General features: G+C 49.3%; 1 protein-coding gene across 4 annotated transcripts in view; it reads left to right on the top strand.

Moving 5' to 3' along the window:
• The first annotated feature begins 5,169 nt into the window (after nucleotides 1–5,169).
• Nucleotides 5,170–16,865, top strand: part of Polr1A (RNA polymerase I subunit RpI1) — a 610,310-nt gene continuing 598,614 nt past the window's right edge. For 2 of the 4 annotated variants that reach the window (XM_075882913.1, XM_075882914.1), the window contains exon 1: nucleotides 5,170–5,681. In XM_075882913.1, coding sequence (XP_075739028.1) covers nucleotides 5,519–5,681 — 163 coding nt within the window. In that variant the 5' untranslated portion in view covers nucleotides 5,170–5,518. The remainder of the gene's footprint in view (nucleotides 5,682–16,865) is intronic. The other 2 variants (XM_075882912.1, XM_037432148.2) reach the window with 2 other exon arrangements.

The raw sequence follows: 16,865 nt of genomic DNA, 5'->3' as shown, positions 1-16,865 counted from the left end.
CTTCTATGCAGCCCCCTGGCATAGGTTTTATTGAAGGACTCATCGAAGAAGCAATCCAAACTAGTTTTATTTTTGTACCAGCACCAAAAAGCACATCGGCACTACTGCCGCGTGCTCCACATAGCACAAGTCAGTTAATAGACAAACGCCATGATGATAAATAGCAATGGGCAAAGTGCATGGTTTAACCCAACACCCTCAAGACTGAAGGGTTTCGTTACACTGGCCTTACAGACAACAGCATAGAGGCTTTCACTTGCCGCCTTCGCGCTCGCGATGATCAAGAGTTGCAATTTGGAACATCTGTGCACCGGGCCCTAGTGCATAAACCGGGTTTTCTGCAGAACACCAGTCTAGATGGTGATGGTCTACAAGACCTTCAATTAGCAGAAGTGGTCTCTTACAATGAGCTTTACTTTTCCAAGTGTGTCAGGCGTATAGTCTTCTATGCAGCCCCCTGGCATAGGTTTTATTGAAGGACTCATCGAAGAAGCAATCCAAACTAGTTTTATTTTTGTACCAGCACCAAAAAGCACATCGGCACTACTGCCGCGTGCTCCACATAGCACAAGTCAGTTAATAGACAAACGCCATGATGATAAATAGCAATGGGCAAAGTGAATGGTTTAACCCAACACCCTCAAGACTGAAGGGTTTCGTTACACTGGCCTTACAGACAACAGCATAGAGGCTTTCACTTGCCGTCTTCGCGCTCGCGATGATCAAGAGTTGCAATTTGGAACATCTGTGCACCGGGCCCCAGTGCATAAACTGGGTTTTCAGCAAAAATATGTCGCTTCTTTCAATCAAAATATGCCGGAGGGAAAATTCCTGGTGATCGAATGCTTGGTAGTCTGTAGGAAATCCTGTCACTGCGTTGATATGGCTTATCGTACATCATTCTATAAAAGCAGCAGCGGGGCTTAACACTCATGAACCATGGAAAAGCGCAGACAGAGAACAAGTACTCCCACGTGCGAACTTAGTTTTAAAAATATTGGAGCGATGTCCTTTTTTTTTTTTTGGAGTATCATTTCCCGAAGTCATGCGCGGCGAATAAATATTTGTAGTACTTTAACCCAAATAAATGCGAGTAACAACCGCCTCATACCTCGGCTATATAATGAAAATATACTAGAATTACAAGACTTTCAAAAAAAAAAGTTATCGCATACACTGCATGCCTTTTTATAGTAGATGCACGTTAGGTACGTCATTGCAACCACTACCAATTCCCTCTCGGAGTGAAACTGTGCGTGCTTATGTGCGTGTGTCTGTAGAAGATGTTAAGATCGGCCTCCCCGGCTGGGCGCCGCTTGGACGCGGGGGACGATTGCAGCTAAGGCTACCCTGATTTGTTCCGGATCAACGCTCTCGATGTGCGCCAAAAGCGGCGACAACGCGAAAGTCATACTTCGAATACTTTAGGGCTGTTGGCTCCCCTCGTCAAAAACTCTTTGGACACGCCTGACTGACTGACGGCCTAGGAAGAGCTGTTTGAAATCGAGGCTGCTTGATTTGTTCGACGCGCCAAGGACGCGCTGAACAATTAGCTGAGAGCTTGGGATCCCTCGTCAGGTATGTTTCCCACACTCTGTGGTGCTTGCAAGTCTTCCATTATTTCTCACAAGCCCTAGCCTGCCTAGCGCTGCAGACCCTATTCTGCACATGCGATGCAATGTTATTGCACTGTGATGTGTTGTGCGTATTATTGCACTGTGACCTACGTTATGTTTCTCTCTCGCCGTGTGACAAACTGAACGTGCACCTTCTCTCTTTCCTGGGTTGAAAAGAAGGCAGTGTTTGACTTTCTCTCTCTTTCTCCCTCTCTCGTTTCTTTTAATCCTTATTTGCTGCTCCCTGCTGGGCTGCAGAAATTAGGCACCTTCTTAGAACCACTAACCCCCCCCCCCCCCCATTTGGCGGATGGAGATGAAGACGACAATTTGTTCGGACTGCCCTGAACTGAATTGACATGCAGTCTGTCAGTTTACAGTGATCTGCAAGGCGGCTTTCCTGTAAGGTTTGTTTTTCAACAAAAAGCTCTCGTTCACAGACTGCTTTTATTTCTCATTTTGAGCACGCGAGTACAACAAAATGTCACCTCTCCAAATTCCAGCGAAGGCACGCGAGCACAACAAGATCTCAAAAAAAAAAAAGGTATGGCAAAAACGAAATGAGCGAGAAAAGCAGCCTGTGAACGTGAGTTCTTGGTTGAAAAACTAACCTTACATGAAAGCTGCCTAGCAGATTATTGTAAACTGTCCACTGTTTTCTCCTGCAGATAATTTTAGGAAGACCAGGGCGTAAAGCGTGTGGGAATTGAGACTGGCCCGCTGCCTTTGCCCGGGCTTTGCCGCCTTTTCTGCCATAAGTGCCATTCTCATGTCCCGACATGTCTGCCCTCCTTTGCTGTCTGCCGCGCTGGGAAGGGCGGAGTGACGTTTAACTCCCTCACCCGCTAGCGGATGTTGACTGTGGCGCCGCGCGGGGAGCCTCCCGAGAGGTTTTCGCGCGCTGCGTCGGGAGCAGTGAGTACTCTCCGGGACTTCAAACGGTGAGCCACGCATTCTTTTCCGTCCGTCGAGTCCCGTCGCTCGGGGCTCGTCGGACTTCGCCGACGACGCCTCGCGCCCGAGGCGAACGCTCACCTTTTGTTGCCCCAGCTGCGTACTCACGGCCGAAGGGCAGTACGGTGTCCTAGTGCGTGGCCTAGCTACGCCGACCCGTCTCCCTCCGAAGCCAACGCGAGCGCCTCGCTCGAGCAACCGGGCCCTTTGTCCCGGTGTCTCCGTGGATAACCTTTACCGCGGAGACGTGCTCGTGGCACCCTGTGTAGTACTTTGTGCCCGTGGCGTGGATAAGCCTACTTGCTTTCCCGCCGCGCCCTTTTGCAACGGGCTGTACTGCGTTTGGTGTTGCCACAATAAAGTGTTGCGACGTTGAGCAGTATCGTGTTCTCGCCACGGCGACGGTTAACGCGTGCCCTGCGGCTCGCTAAGACCGGACCCACGCTGGTGGCCGTACTCCTTCGGGATACGTGTACACCACAAGCGTGAGCACCGAGACGCTCTGAACCATCTCTGAGAAGCTCTCATCACGCTTCCATGATGCTATCATCAACATATAGCTACCTTTAGTGTGTAAATAGTGTATATAAACGTTCCTCTTATCAGCCCCGGCTACTCTGCTCGACTTCTACCCGAGACTTGGCTAGCTCCTTCGAATACATCACGAGCAAGCAAAAGGTCACGGAATTGTACAGGTGAATATGTGCGACATCACATCGCTTTTATTACGTGACATATTCGTTCTCTGCTGCATTCGCCCGCTCGTGTCCGCAGATAACGTTCCAGTTTTATAGCGACGACACACCGTTGATGGCAGTCACGTCATTGAATATCGATTAAACAGAGGTTGCATTATTTATTTGCAAATTACTTCACCATAAAGTACGGTGAAGTAATTTATTACTTAGCCACTTGAGGAGCTTTCTAACTTGACTAACTTTTTTATCAAGACCTGAATATAAAGTTAAGATTTATTTGGTTAATTCTGAGCATTACCTTCGCAACAGAAGTACATCAGCACTGTCCACAACAATTATTATTCATCTTTCACAGTGCCAGTAGGTCCGTTCAAGTTACGTGATGAAAACATGTTTGCTGGACTATGTCATATATGACATGTCGCTCAAGTGTCTGTCTCCGCATTATTGACGAATCCAGCCGTCTTTTGTGAACTTTTTGCTGGCAAGTTTTTTAAAATTTTATTTTGTTCTTTTAAAATCTGGTGGGCTCAGACAAGCTGATTACGCCTCTGCTCACCACTTATATAGCATTGTTACACGCGGCGCCTGGGCCGACGGGGGAGAGCGGCGTTCTATGTTCGTCAAATAAGTCACCGAAGGGCTGCCAGCCGTGTTTTGTCCATCTTAGCCGGGAAGTGAGGTGGCATTCCGACACCATAAGACGTTCGACGTGACGACCACAGTGGTTTCTTGGTGTCACAGGTGCAGTGTGGTGGCCACGCCCCAATCAAAGACGTTGACTTGAGCGAGTGTGAGCGGCACCGTCAGAAATGGTGTGTGTCCCCCGTGATTCAACAGCGCATTCTGGAACCATTCCCTGATTTAGTCAAAACGCACACTTTATAATGAGCCACCCAGCTCATTCGCAAGAGATCTCTCGCCCTGTCTGTACAGAATGTAATAAATCCTCTGTTAAGTTCCATCCTACTCCTGAGTGCACATGCGTTTTCTTTTCTGTCTCTCTACACCCCCTTTCTTGCCCCTATTTCTCCACCCCCAGTGCTGGGCAGCAAACCGGATGCCAAGATCTGGTTAATCCCCCAGCCTTCCTTTCTCTTTCTTGCCATCTTACTGCCTTGGCATCTTCATCCCGGATATCTGATGCCTGAATTAAAAGGCATCAAGTATTTTCTGCAGCATGTTGAGACGCTGCATATGAGTGGTCATCCTCGAAAATTATCAACTTTAACACCACGGACAGGTGATGATATACCCTGAGTAGGTTCGAGCATGTATTATGCCTCGACGCTTCTAATCTCCATTAAACTTCTCCCTTTCGATTTCATCCTTCGGGGCTTTGTGTAGTTCTCCACCTAACGCGCTGCATTCGTACTGCACTGCTACCATTTCATTTCTTCTGTGTATACGCCCTGTTTCGGGCACGATCATAGGTTGCCATCTTGGATTGATTATGATGCTGTTTGGCATCCATATGAATATTCGAATAGTGCTACGGTGAACTCGCACGCATCAACACGCTGGGCCAGTACATTCAACGTTGTATGACCAAAATCATTGCTAATTACGACATAGAAAACCAGCAAAAACTGATTTTAAGCCTAAGATGGCAGCGTCTTTGCATTACTGTAACTGTTACACTTATTTTTTGTCCATTTGTCCAATATGACATTTCATGCAGCGGCCGCCGAACTTGTGCCGCTGTTCATAGTGGTACTCTCGGCACGGCGTGTACTCTCGGTCTCTAAAGCTGGATGAAGATAACTAAGAAGCCTGTTTTCTACTGGCTACATAAATGTGAAACGAAGCTATAAATCAAGATGAAAAAGAAAAAGACAAATCTGTGAAAATTTGGTATTGGTGCATAAATGGCGCGCCGATTGCGCCGATGAAAAACATCGGCGGCAGCGGCGCGCCGATCAGTTCGAGTCAGCGGCGGCGGCGCGGCGAAAACTCTCAGCGACGGCGCGCCGACCAGTCGGCGCACACCTCTGCCCTAGTGACGTTAGCCACTGCCCGATCTAAAAGATACAGCCACATCAATCCATCTATCCATCCAAAAGTAGCCGAATTTATCATTGGAACGTGCTCACAGAACACCTACACGTGCTCTTCTCCAGAGTTTATTGTGGCGCTGCCGGGCATGTGCTTGCTGTGCGTGATTTGTAGTAGCAGCGTGCTTCAAATCTTCGAAAGTGTTGCTAATTCACGACGCTGAAACATTCTGAGCGTTGTTCGCATTCGGCGGCGATGGATGTCGAGAAAATCCCTCACCGATTTGTGGACGGCATCAGCTTCAGCGTGTTCAGCACCGAGGAGCTGCTGCGGCAAGGCGTGCTCGAAGTGACCTGCGCTGAAACGTTCGACATCGTCGGGCACCCGACGAAAGGCGGCCTCCACGATGCCCTGCTTGGTAAGGCTCGAGTTGAAGTGGCCTCTCGTGGCACCGACCTCTGACTTGCCTGTGAATGCTTGTCACGACCACTGACTAGCCAAGCATATGCAGCTTAAGCTTAATACCTGAAATCTGTCGTCTACTTCTTGTGGCGTGGATTTCATTTTATGTTTCACCTGTTTGGGGGCCTGCATTGCCACAAAATCGTGTAAGTGGCTTTACTACATTCGACCACAACATTTCATTTCATTTATTTACTCTCAACGAACTGGGCATTACAGAGAGGAGTGGGACAACAAATATCAATAAGAAGTAAAACAAAACAGCAGGATTAGAATAAATTATAATGCACTTTCAAAAATGATTGATTTGAACGAATTGGCGTCTGTGATTGAAGCGATCGATGCGGGAAGGTGGTTCCAGTCTGTACATGTTCTAGGGATGAAAGAGTTGAAGTGCTGGTTCGTATGGCAGAAGGGCACCCCAACCTTGTATTGATGGTCATTGCGTGCTGATATGTAGGCTGGTGGAAAAAACAGTGAATCAGAGAGGGTTTTGTTAGTGTGATAGATCTTGAGGGAAATTAACTGCAGACAGCGTCACTAAAGAAAAGTGCAGTTACCGGTTCCCCGGATATATGTTTCCATTGCTTGACAAGTCGGTCCACCTATACATACGTCATGACTTCGTAAGGTCGGATGCAATGTCGTAACAAGGGTGCTCTTCCTGCCATTTGCAAGCAACTGACATCACTCTAGGTACTGTTACGTTCAAGAATGGGTTTATGACATACCTGTGACGTACCGGTAGACTTGAAAGTGTAGCGCACCGGAGGCCTTTCTCGTACGTGTGCGTTCTGTCCTAACTCTCTGCTATTTCTTCCTTCTGAAATCTTCCCTGCAGAATGAGAAAGTATATTTCTATCAAAAAGCGAATAAACTGCTTTAAACGTGCATATCAGCAAGTTCAGTCTTTGCAGACCGTCGGCCATTTGAATGAAAACGCGCTACGCGGTAAGTTAAATCGCTTATATGGTCTAGGTCCCGCATAGTGCACCAGCAGTTTTTCACACAACCCGCGTTTTCTAGTTGACGTCCACAGCAATACAAGTTTTCCGCGATTATACATCACATGTCAACGGTCAAAACGTGCCTTTGAGCGATCTTGCGAATTAAGAGTGCGCAGGTAAGCAAGACGTCCGGCTTCTTCTGCACGGCAGACGATCTGGGATATACTGGAATTATGGTGGTTCAAAAGCGGGAAGACGGTATCGGGGGTATAACGAGGCCGCCAAGCATACAGAAAAAAAAAAAGGACTGTAGTCGGTAGTTTCATGCTGTGCGGTGTTAAATGCATAAGCGATAAAAGTTAGCACGCTGTTCCACTTGTTGTGATCTGCTGCGACATACATAGAAAGCATGTCCATGAGAGTCCTGTTCGTTCCGTCAGGCTTTTTGTTTGGGAATGATATGGCGTAGAGTGCCGAAACCTAGATAGAGCATTTCTTCCACTGCGTCTGCAGTGAATTGTTGCCCACAAGATCACTGATAACAATTTTAGAAGGTCCATGTCGTAGCAGCACAAAATGCAGCATGAATAAACACACATCAGCTGCAGTAGCCAATTCTATAACAGCTGTACCGTGTTAAATGATTGGTGCATACGACTATCCAGTGATTGTCATTAGAAGACCGCGGAAAGAGCCCTAGAAGGTTCCACCCCCTATAGCTCATGGAGCTCTAGGGGGTGGAACAGGATGTAGTCGCCCTGGAGGAGCACTGATAGTGCGCTTGCGGCATTGGCACTCGTTGCAACTCGATACGTACTGTTCCGTCGTCTGGTTTATTTTCGGCCACTAAAATCTCTCTTGAAGTGGGCAAAGAGTTTTCGCTGTGCCTGGATGACTAGACGTTGGATCATCATGCATAGCCTGCAAGACGGAAACGCGAAAACTCTTCAGAACCACGAAAAGATATCGTGAGCCGGTTGTAGCGTAGTTCTTTTTGTACACTAGCCCGTCGCGGATGCAGAAGCGAGTCGCTGATGATCTTGACTTGATAGGAAGGAGCTGCTGTATGGTGCAGTTCCTCTGCTGCTCAGTCTTGAGGCATTGGTATGGCAGTTCCAATGGTGCGATGTAGGTGTCAAAGTTTTTTTGCGTCACAGTTCGTCAATGGAAGCAGTAGTCGCGAAAGACAATCTGCATCAGCGTAATGGCGGCCACTTTTATAGGAAACCATAAAGTTGTATTCCTGCAGACGGAGTGCCCAACGCGCTAGTCGACCAGATGAGTCACGCAGATTGACCAACCTGCTGAGAGAATGATGATCTGTCACGATGGTAAAAGGGCGTCCGTACAGGTAGGATTGGAAGCGCTGCACTGCGAAGATTACTGCGAGGCATTGTTGCTCTATGACGGTGTAATTACGATAGGACTTGCTTAGTAAGCGACTTGCATATGCTATGACATGTTCTTTGGTATCCAAGCATTGAACCAGCACAGCGCCTACACTGACACTGCTACATGTGTGGAGTTTTGTGGGAGCCAGAGGATCAAAGTGTCGAAGGATGGGATGTCAAAAACATACCTGCCAAGTCTCCCGGATTGGCGGGGAGACTCCTGGATTTGAACCGTTTCTTCCGTTTGTACGGTTGTCATGAAAATCTCCTGGAAATCGGGTATTTTGGTGCGTGATCCAGCTGCCTTGACAAAAAAGCAGCTCAATCCGCTCCAGGCTTTTCGAACATACCCCATTTTATTATGAATGAGTTTAAGAGGCGTTCATCTAAACGTACAGTAAAATATCAGTGATGCGAAACCGCGGCAGATACGAATTCGTTAAATTCCTCAGTGAAATTCCACTATGTCTCGTGGGCCTAAATTCGAATGTTCCGAACACATTTCTTAACCGTGGCGGGTGATACGAACTTTAGTACGGAAATCGCTGAACGAAGGCCGAGAGCAGCGTACTCGAAGCTTTGGAAGTACGCGTGCGACCGGCACACGCACTGCCTTCTACAGTGTGTGTGATTGTCGTTGCTACAACCGCTGTCGACGAAACCGTGGTCGCTTTTCACGCGATCATGTATAACTGACAAGTCCTGAAAGCGTGCGTCCGTCCAACACTCAACCAGTCAAAGTGACGCTGTTTCTGCAAACCCTACGGACAAAACCGCGGCAGATGCGATCGTATACGGCATAAAACGGCTTTGTTTTGAAGGCGCGTGCACAGTCAAGCGCATGGAGATTGAAAACGGAACTACCATTTGCCGCAATCACCACGCACAACACCGTGGTCACGGCGGTGCGATAGCGATCTACGAGCTCCGAGGGCACGCATCGGTAGACCAAAGGCAGTAAATGCGTAAAAAAAAAAGTCACAGTTTCGCCGCAAGGGCGAAGCAATGAATGCGACAGCAACAACTTGGAACGTCACACTGAGAACCGCAAGCAGATCAAAACGCGCAGCGCGCTTGTCACGCACAAATGACGCACGAAAACAATACACTCAAGACGAGAGCAAACTAACAACGTTTACCGCTTTACACCTTACGCGCTGTTTAAACAAAAAAAGCGATGCTCGATACATAATCAAAGGTACGGATGAGTACAAACTAACAAGTGTCCCTGTTATACCTCGCTGTGTATGAAAAGCGCGCTTTTTTCGCTAACGGGGCCTGTGCATAGACCGAAGATATCTTTGTGGGCCCGGCAACCAACACATTCGTTCCAGCGAAAGCCGAAGGCACGCGATTCTCCCCACCGAAAGATAAGCGCGCGGCACACACATACCCCCCCCTCCCATTCGCGGGGCAAAGTACGCGCCAGATATAAGCGCGCGTCGGCGCATTACGAGGAGCTGGGCACCGAACGCGGGCTGCTTTTTTTTCCTTTCTAGAGTGTCAATATATATATATAGATAAGTATAGATATACGGTGAATGACGGCGGCGACGGCAAAACACCAGCCTAGACTATCAATAACAAAGGGGCCAGACGCGTTTTGGTGTTACTGTCAAAAGAATCTAGTAGGAAGCAAAACTTTGATTCGCGCTTTTGCGGCAGCCAGCGCCGTCCCGTCCATTCACATGTGTCCCAGTAAGACATGCATGAGATGTTGTTAAGGAAACAAATTCTGCTAGTTGTGTTGATCCTTTGAGACTCTCACCTTAGTGGGAAACCCTACCTTCGTGTGTTCGGCTACTCCAAGCCGACCGTAGCGCTGATGTTTGCGATTGAGGCTCCCCACCCCTTCTTGTTTTTCGCAGTTTGTTTGTTTGTCCTTGGGTTTTTTTTTTTTTTTCGGTGCCAAAAAAAGAATAGGAGCAAACAATTCAGCCCCCCCCCGCGCTGCGGAAATCTCCCGGATTCAGAATCCTTGAACTTGGCAGGTATGCAAAAAGAACATCAACTCAGAAAAGGCGGATGCACATTCTGGAGTCAAGTGGCACGCCTTTCAGAAGCAGGCACGTGAGTGGGTGTGCGATATTGGCAAATCCAGGAATGAATTGATGGAACTATGAGCAAAGGCCCAAAAAGCTGAGTAGTTCTTTTGCTGAGTGAGGTTGCTAGAACGCCTCCACTGCGGCCGTCTTCGCGGGATCCGGTCGAATGCCTTCTTTGTTTACCAAGTGTCCAAGGACGAGCAGTTGGCACTCCCTGAAACGACATTTCTTTGAGTTGAGCACCAAGCGTGCTTTGCTTAGGCAGTTCAGCACAAAATCGTGGCGTGTGTTTTGTTCACAGAAAGTGCTCCCAAAAGTAACATCATACAGATAACACATGCAGACTTCACACTTTAAACTGCATAGAATGTTGTCCATGAAGCGCTCAAAAGTTGCAGGCGTATTGCATAGTCCGAACAGCATCACATTAAATTAAAAAAGTCCATCTGGTGTAACAAATGCCGTTTTCTCTTTGTCTTCCTCGTGCATTGGGATCTGCCAGTACCCTGACCTCAAATCAACAGACGAAAAGTAGGAGGCTGATGAAAGACAGTCTATAGCAGCATGAAAGCATGAATGCGTGGTAGTGGGTATACGTGTTTTTTTTTTTTTTTGTAATGGAGTTGAGACGGCGGTAGTCGACGCAAAGTCTCCATGTCCCATCTTTCTTCTTGACCAAAATTACGGGAGTGGCCCACGGACTACATTATTCTTGAATTAAATTCTTCTTTAGTATCTCACAAACCTGTTCATTTATCACTGCGTGTTCCAAAGCCAACACCGGGTATGGTTTTTGTCAGAGAGGTCTATAGGGGCGTACGGCTGGGCCAGGTGGCGCGCCGGAGTGATACGAGCAGCACTGCGCGCGGCGGAGAACCGCCCTAGTTGGCCGCAGGCATACCGAGCTGCCGTGCCGCCGCTGCTGGTTTTCAATGGCGAGTAACACGTTGGCGTTCTATTGCGGCTTCCTTCCTCTCGAAAACTGTGAGCTATTTTTTAGGGAGGCGAACCTGACGAAGGAAAAGCTACTCGTGAAACATGTGTTCGCGGTGGAGGAGATAATACAAGCAGACGAGCATCAGCTGAATGCCAAGTGCGTTTCACAAGTGCAAGACAACGTCGTCTACGATGTGCGTCTGAAGGTAAACGCAGACAGGATCTGTCTGCGTTTTCTGCGTAGTTCGAAGAAAAACAATTATACATGGTGAGCTACATGCCACCGGTCACATAGCCTGCGATCTGCACATTGTAAGACAACTAACCGCGACGCAAGTCAATGTGAACTGCTGAGCGTCGACTTCCACCTCCGTCAAGAGCAGCGAGCCCTGCTCTAAGGCTTTTGATTGCGCATTTGCGTCTGGCGAGCAGTCGGCCTTTGACGCGTTCGACTGCACGTCCACGGGTGAGGATTCCTCGGGCGGATCAGGCGACGTCAAATTTCTAGCAGCTGATCGACTCCGCTTTGCCCAGATGCGGTAAAAGCAGGGCGAGTATAAGTCAGTGCGAAATCTGGCTGATTCTACCCTTCATCTTACCTTTCGTCTCTCTCACCGCTTACCCGCCGCTTGTTGTAAACATCCGGAAACAGAGTCGGCAGGTAGTCTGGGTTGGCCTGGCCCTCGCTCTTCGCATTGTTCACGAAGTGCCTGCTGCATATTCGTGTGTTTTTTTGCGAGAGCCACGGGTAGCCATCAGAGCTATTAGAAAGCAAGGTAATTTAGTGCAGTTCAGCTACTGAATGACAGGAGAAAGACAGAGAAACGGTCACTCACTTTTTCTGCCGCACAGCCCTAATCCAGGCTTCTCGGCGGTCTGTCTCGTACCACTTGCCGGGAAACGAATAGAACCTGACGATGGGGGGCTCTTTTCCCTTCGTGTTTGCGACGCTGTTGTGGCACCCAACTACACAACAATATTTAGAGACCGGTCTTTTCCTCTTAGGCGCGCTAGTTTTCATCACGGCGAAGCAGCAAGCAGCGTACTACAAGCGAATCTGTGGACGAGCGCGCCACGTGTGCGGCAATGAATTGGAGCAAAGGCCGCCAGGGGAGGAAACGGCGCTGCATGCGCGCGGCGAAACTTGAGCTGTACGTCTCAATGGGATGCCGTATATATGCGGTGCTTATGCAATAAGTTGGGAATGACAGCAGAGGCTGTGGCTGTGTGAAATCGAAAAAAAACCAGCATGTTTGCTCAGAATGCTTGCCAGGTCATTAGACTCGTTGGTGCTAAGAGATTTGTCGATCATTGCCATTATGGAGATGTCCCTGGCGTGCAGATGATCGGAATCGGGCTTATCCGGAGAATCTCTCCTTTCTGCAAGGATGGCAAGGGAGAAAGAACACTTGATGTTGACGAATCTTAGCAAGCTGTAGATCATCTGGCAATACCGAATTTCATTGGAGCAGTTGATCACCCACAATTCAGTATGCCCTTGCACAATCGACAGTGTATAGTATGGTATTAGAAGATTTTTCTTTATGCAGCTGAGGTGAATGGGCCCTACGGTGGCATCAAATGTCGTCTCGGTTGCAGGGAAACTGACTACAGGAACACACTTGGCAGACAAGGGTGGTACACTTGTGTCCATGGACATGCAAAGGGTGCTTTTCTGACAGGGCAGGTTTTCCATGAACACTACTGGAACATCTGAATCTACAGTAATCTTTCCTGTGCGGCAATCGACAGTGGCGCCACAAAGCTTCAGGAAATCGAGTCCTAGAATTAGAGCACTGCACGAGTTCGGGCCGGCTCGAAAGCCTGGGTCCAGCTTGCAGGCCGGGCCTAGCCGGGTAAGACATTGTTGAATCGGGCCCGGGCCCGAGTCAGGCCTGTATTAGGCCCAAGTCTCATATACAGGGTATTTCAAGAAATGTGTCCAATATTGCTACATGCATGTTGACATTTTGTGGGACGATGCGCGTGTGTGCCTGTCGAAGAGGACGCACAGTGGTCTCCGCTCGTTGCCTGTTCTACTGGTCACGCCGCTGCTGCTGGTTCGAAATATATTTCATCCACAGCCTCGTCGATACGGCGTCCCTTTTCTTCCGTAACATATTTGGTGGAGGTGGAACGTTCCCCATCCTCACCACGAAGCTTCTCAGTGGCCGCACCGTCCAGCCTCCGGCCATGGCTTCCAATGATAACAACCCGTCACCGCCTTCAGCTGGAGCGCCAGCTACTACGTACCTTGCGATGTCCCACTTCCGTGATCCCGGTACATTATCCGTCCAGCCTGGCCTTGACGTCGACTGCTGGCTCCCCATGTAAGAGCGCGTTAGCCTGTCTCACCAATGGGACCCTACCATGATGCTCGCCAACGTAATCTTTTACTTGGATGGCACCCCGCGTGTATGGTTCGACGCTCATGAGGCCGAGCTCACCAGCTGGGACATCTTCAAGGAACGACTACGTGACATTTTTGGGTACCCGTCTGGTCGACAAATGGCCGTACGACAAGAACTCGCTACCCGTGTACAGTCATCAACTGAGTCGTAGGTCTCGTACATACAGGACGTGCTCGTGTTGTGCTGCAAAGTGGGTGAGCAAATGACCGAGAGCGACGAGGTGGGCCACATACTTAAAGGCATCGTGGTCGAGGCTTTCAACTTGCACGTGTACAACAACGTCACGACCATTGATCTCATAATTAAGGAGTGCCGCCGCTTCAAACGGCCAAAAACCGCCGAGTTCTGGCTCGATTTTCACGGTTCCCAAACACGGCTGTCAGGTCAACCTGCACCGATCTCTGTGCCACGTCACCCTTGCACGAGAATGTTACATGCATCGTTCGGCGCGAGGTTGAGGCAGCCCTTCCGGTGCCGTTTCATCCACTTCCATTCGACAAGGGCACTGTGCAAACACCTCCGGCGGTGTCAGTTATTCAGGCACTCGTGCGGCAAAAAATAGCTAACCTTGCTTGTCCTGTTACCTGCTCCGTCTCCCGACCGGACTACAGAACGATGCCAATGAATGTACCGCGCCATGGCCCATATTCTCTGCCCAGATCCCGCAATCCGACAGAATGGAGAACAGTAGACGACAAGCAAATCTGCTTCCGCTGTCACCGAGTTGGCTATGTCTCTCGCTACTGCCGCAGCACTTGGACGCCCCCCCCCCCCCCCCCCCCGTTGGAGCCAATTTTCTTTTTCTCCTCGCCCATACGCAGACCCCCGTCGGTATTCGCCCAGCCGTGAGTATCCTTGTTCTGATGCACCTAACAGCTGCTCTTCCGCTAGTTCGCCGTCACCACAACGCCGCCGTTCTCCTTCGCCCCAACCCTGCCACTATCCATCGCCGACTAACTATGGATCTTCCCGGATGGAAAACTAGATTATGCAGCTTCTGGAGGTAGTGCTGCATCAAGTGCGACTGTCCCAAATCCTTTGTTGATGCTCCCTACTAATAAGAACTTGCTGGAAGTGTGTGTGAACGGTCTTTCTTTGACGGCTTTAGTTGACACTGGAGCTCAGGTATCCATAAAGAAAGCTCGTCTCTCTCGCCGCCTGAAAAAAGTACTCACGCCTGCCGCAACACAAGCCGTACGTGTCGCTGATGGTGGAACTGTGGCCGTCATTGGAGTGTGTACTGCTCATATTAGCCTTGCCAGCCGCGATGTTCCTGTTTTATTTACCATGCTCGACAATTGCCCCCATGACCTCATCTTCAGGATGGACTTCTTATCGACGCATTCTGCCCTGATCGACTGTTCCGCCGGCACACTTTGTTTAGAACTTCCTCTTCTTCCAGATTCTCTCTTCGAGCTGCCGAAAAGCCTCTGTACCACAGGCTTCAGTTGGATACCGTCAAAAGCCCTAAAATTCATTGAATTGGCAACAAGTTCACCCGTTGTTGACGGTGATTATGTCATCACGCCTATTCCTGATGTTCTCCTGGCGCGCGACATCTCTGTGCCACACTCCGTCATAACCATGGCCTCTAACCGAACATGTCTGCCCATTATCAATTTCGGTTTCACGCAGCAAGTGCTACCACACGGAATTTCAGTTGCCATGCTGCGACCCTTAATAGACGCCCAAGTCACCGCTTTTGCGGCAGACGCATGCTGCAATCTTCCATGTCGCCTGTAGGATGCCACATCCCTCGATGCGGCTTTACGCCCCATTATCGACCCAACACTCAAACCTGAGCAATCCGATGCCCAATTCCACCTTCTGGCTTCCTACCGCGACATATTTGACACCGGCAGCAGTCGACTCGGTCAGACTTTCCTCGTGAAGCACCGCATTAATACTGCTTATTCTCCTCCCATTCACCGCCGACCATACCAGTTGTCTGCCACAGAGCATAAGGTAATTCAAGAAGTCAACAAGGTGCTAGCCAAAGAAATTATGTAACCCTCCTCGAGCCTTTGGGCATCTCGTGTTGTGCTCGTTAAAAAGAAAGATGACGCGTGGCGCTTCTGCGTCGATTACCGTCATCTTAATCGAATCACGAAAAAGGACCTTTATCCTTTGCTCCGAATTGAGGATGCCCTCGATTGTCTTCATGGCGCGCGATACTTTTTTTCAATTGACCTACGTTTTGGCTATTGGCAGATTGTGGTGAACAAGAAAGACCAAGAAAAGACTGCGTTTGTAATTCCCGACGGCCTATACCAATTAAAGGTGGTGCCGTTTGGGCTATGCAATGTCCCAGCCACGTTTGAGCGTATGATGGACTCGCTATTACAAGGGTTCAAGTGGTCAACATGCCTGTGCTACCTGGATGATGTCCTTGTATATTCGCCTACATTTGAGAAACACCTCCAGCGTTTGTTAGCGGTTTTCGACATCTTCTGCACTGCTGGCGTTCTACTAAAGTCAACGAAATGTCACTTCAGCCGCCAGCAGATTACGGTGTTGGGCCACCTTGCCGATGCATCAGGTGTGCAGCCTGACCCGGAGAAAATTCGTGCCGTCATGAGCTTTCCTTTATCCCAGTTAGTCAAGGACGTCCGAAGCCTTGTGGGACTTTGTTCTTATTTTAGAAGGTTCGTGAAAGATTTTGCAACAATTGCTCGAGCACTCACCGACCTTCTGAAGAAAGATACGACTTTTACGTGGGGTTCTGCTCAAGCTGCCGCTTTTTCTCACCTCATCACCCTCCTCACAACTCCACCCATATTGGCCAACTTTGCCCACTTTGACCCGTTCGCTCCGACAGAAGTCCCGTCCGATGCGAGTGGCCACGGGATCGAAGCCATCCTAGCCCAACGCCAGTGGGGACATGGCCGAGTTATGGCCTACGCTAGCCGCCTTCTCACAGCTGCCGAGCACAAGTATTCAATAACAGAGCGGGAATGTCTTGCTCTTGTTTGGGCAGTCACAAAGTTCCGCCCATATTTATATGGCACGAATTTCTTTGTAATAACGGACCACCATGTGCTATGTTGGCTTTCGTCACTGAAGGATCCTACTGGCCGGCTTGGGCGCTGGGCTCTGCGACTGCAAGAGTATACCTACACGGTGACAAACAAGTCCAAACGCCTGCATTAGGACGCAGACTGCCTGTCCCGCTACTCGGTTGCCGAGTCGAACAATACGTTTGACGCTGACACCGAGCCTTGCGTCTTTTCCCTTTTGCAAATGACATGCATCGGTGATGAGCTGCGCCATGATACGTCCTTGCGTGCTATCATTGAGCGCCTCGAATCGCCATCTTCCAATCAGTCCCATCGCTCGTTCGTGCTCCACGATGGTGTATTATACCGCCAAAGTTTTGAGCCGAATGGACCGGCCCTGCTGCTTGTCATTCC

The sequence above is a fragment of the Rhipicephalus microplus genome, unplaced genomic scaffold, assembly GCF_043290135.1.
Source record: "Rhipicephalus microplus isolate Deutch F79 unplaced genomic scaffold, USDA_Rmic scaffold_14, whole genome shotgun sequence".
NCBI classification, from domain to species: domain Eukaryota; kingdom Metazoa; phylum Arthropoda; class Arachnida; order Ixodida; family Ixodidae; genus Rhipicephalus; species Rhipicephalus microplus.
Note: the sequence above shows the minus strand (reverse complement) of the source record. Positions and strands in the feature narration are given on the sequence as shown.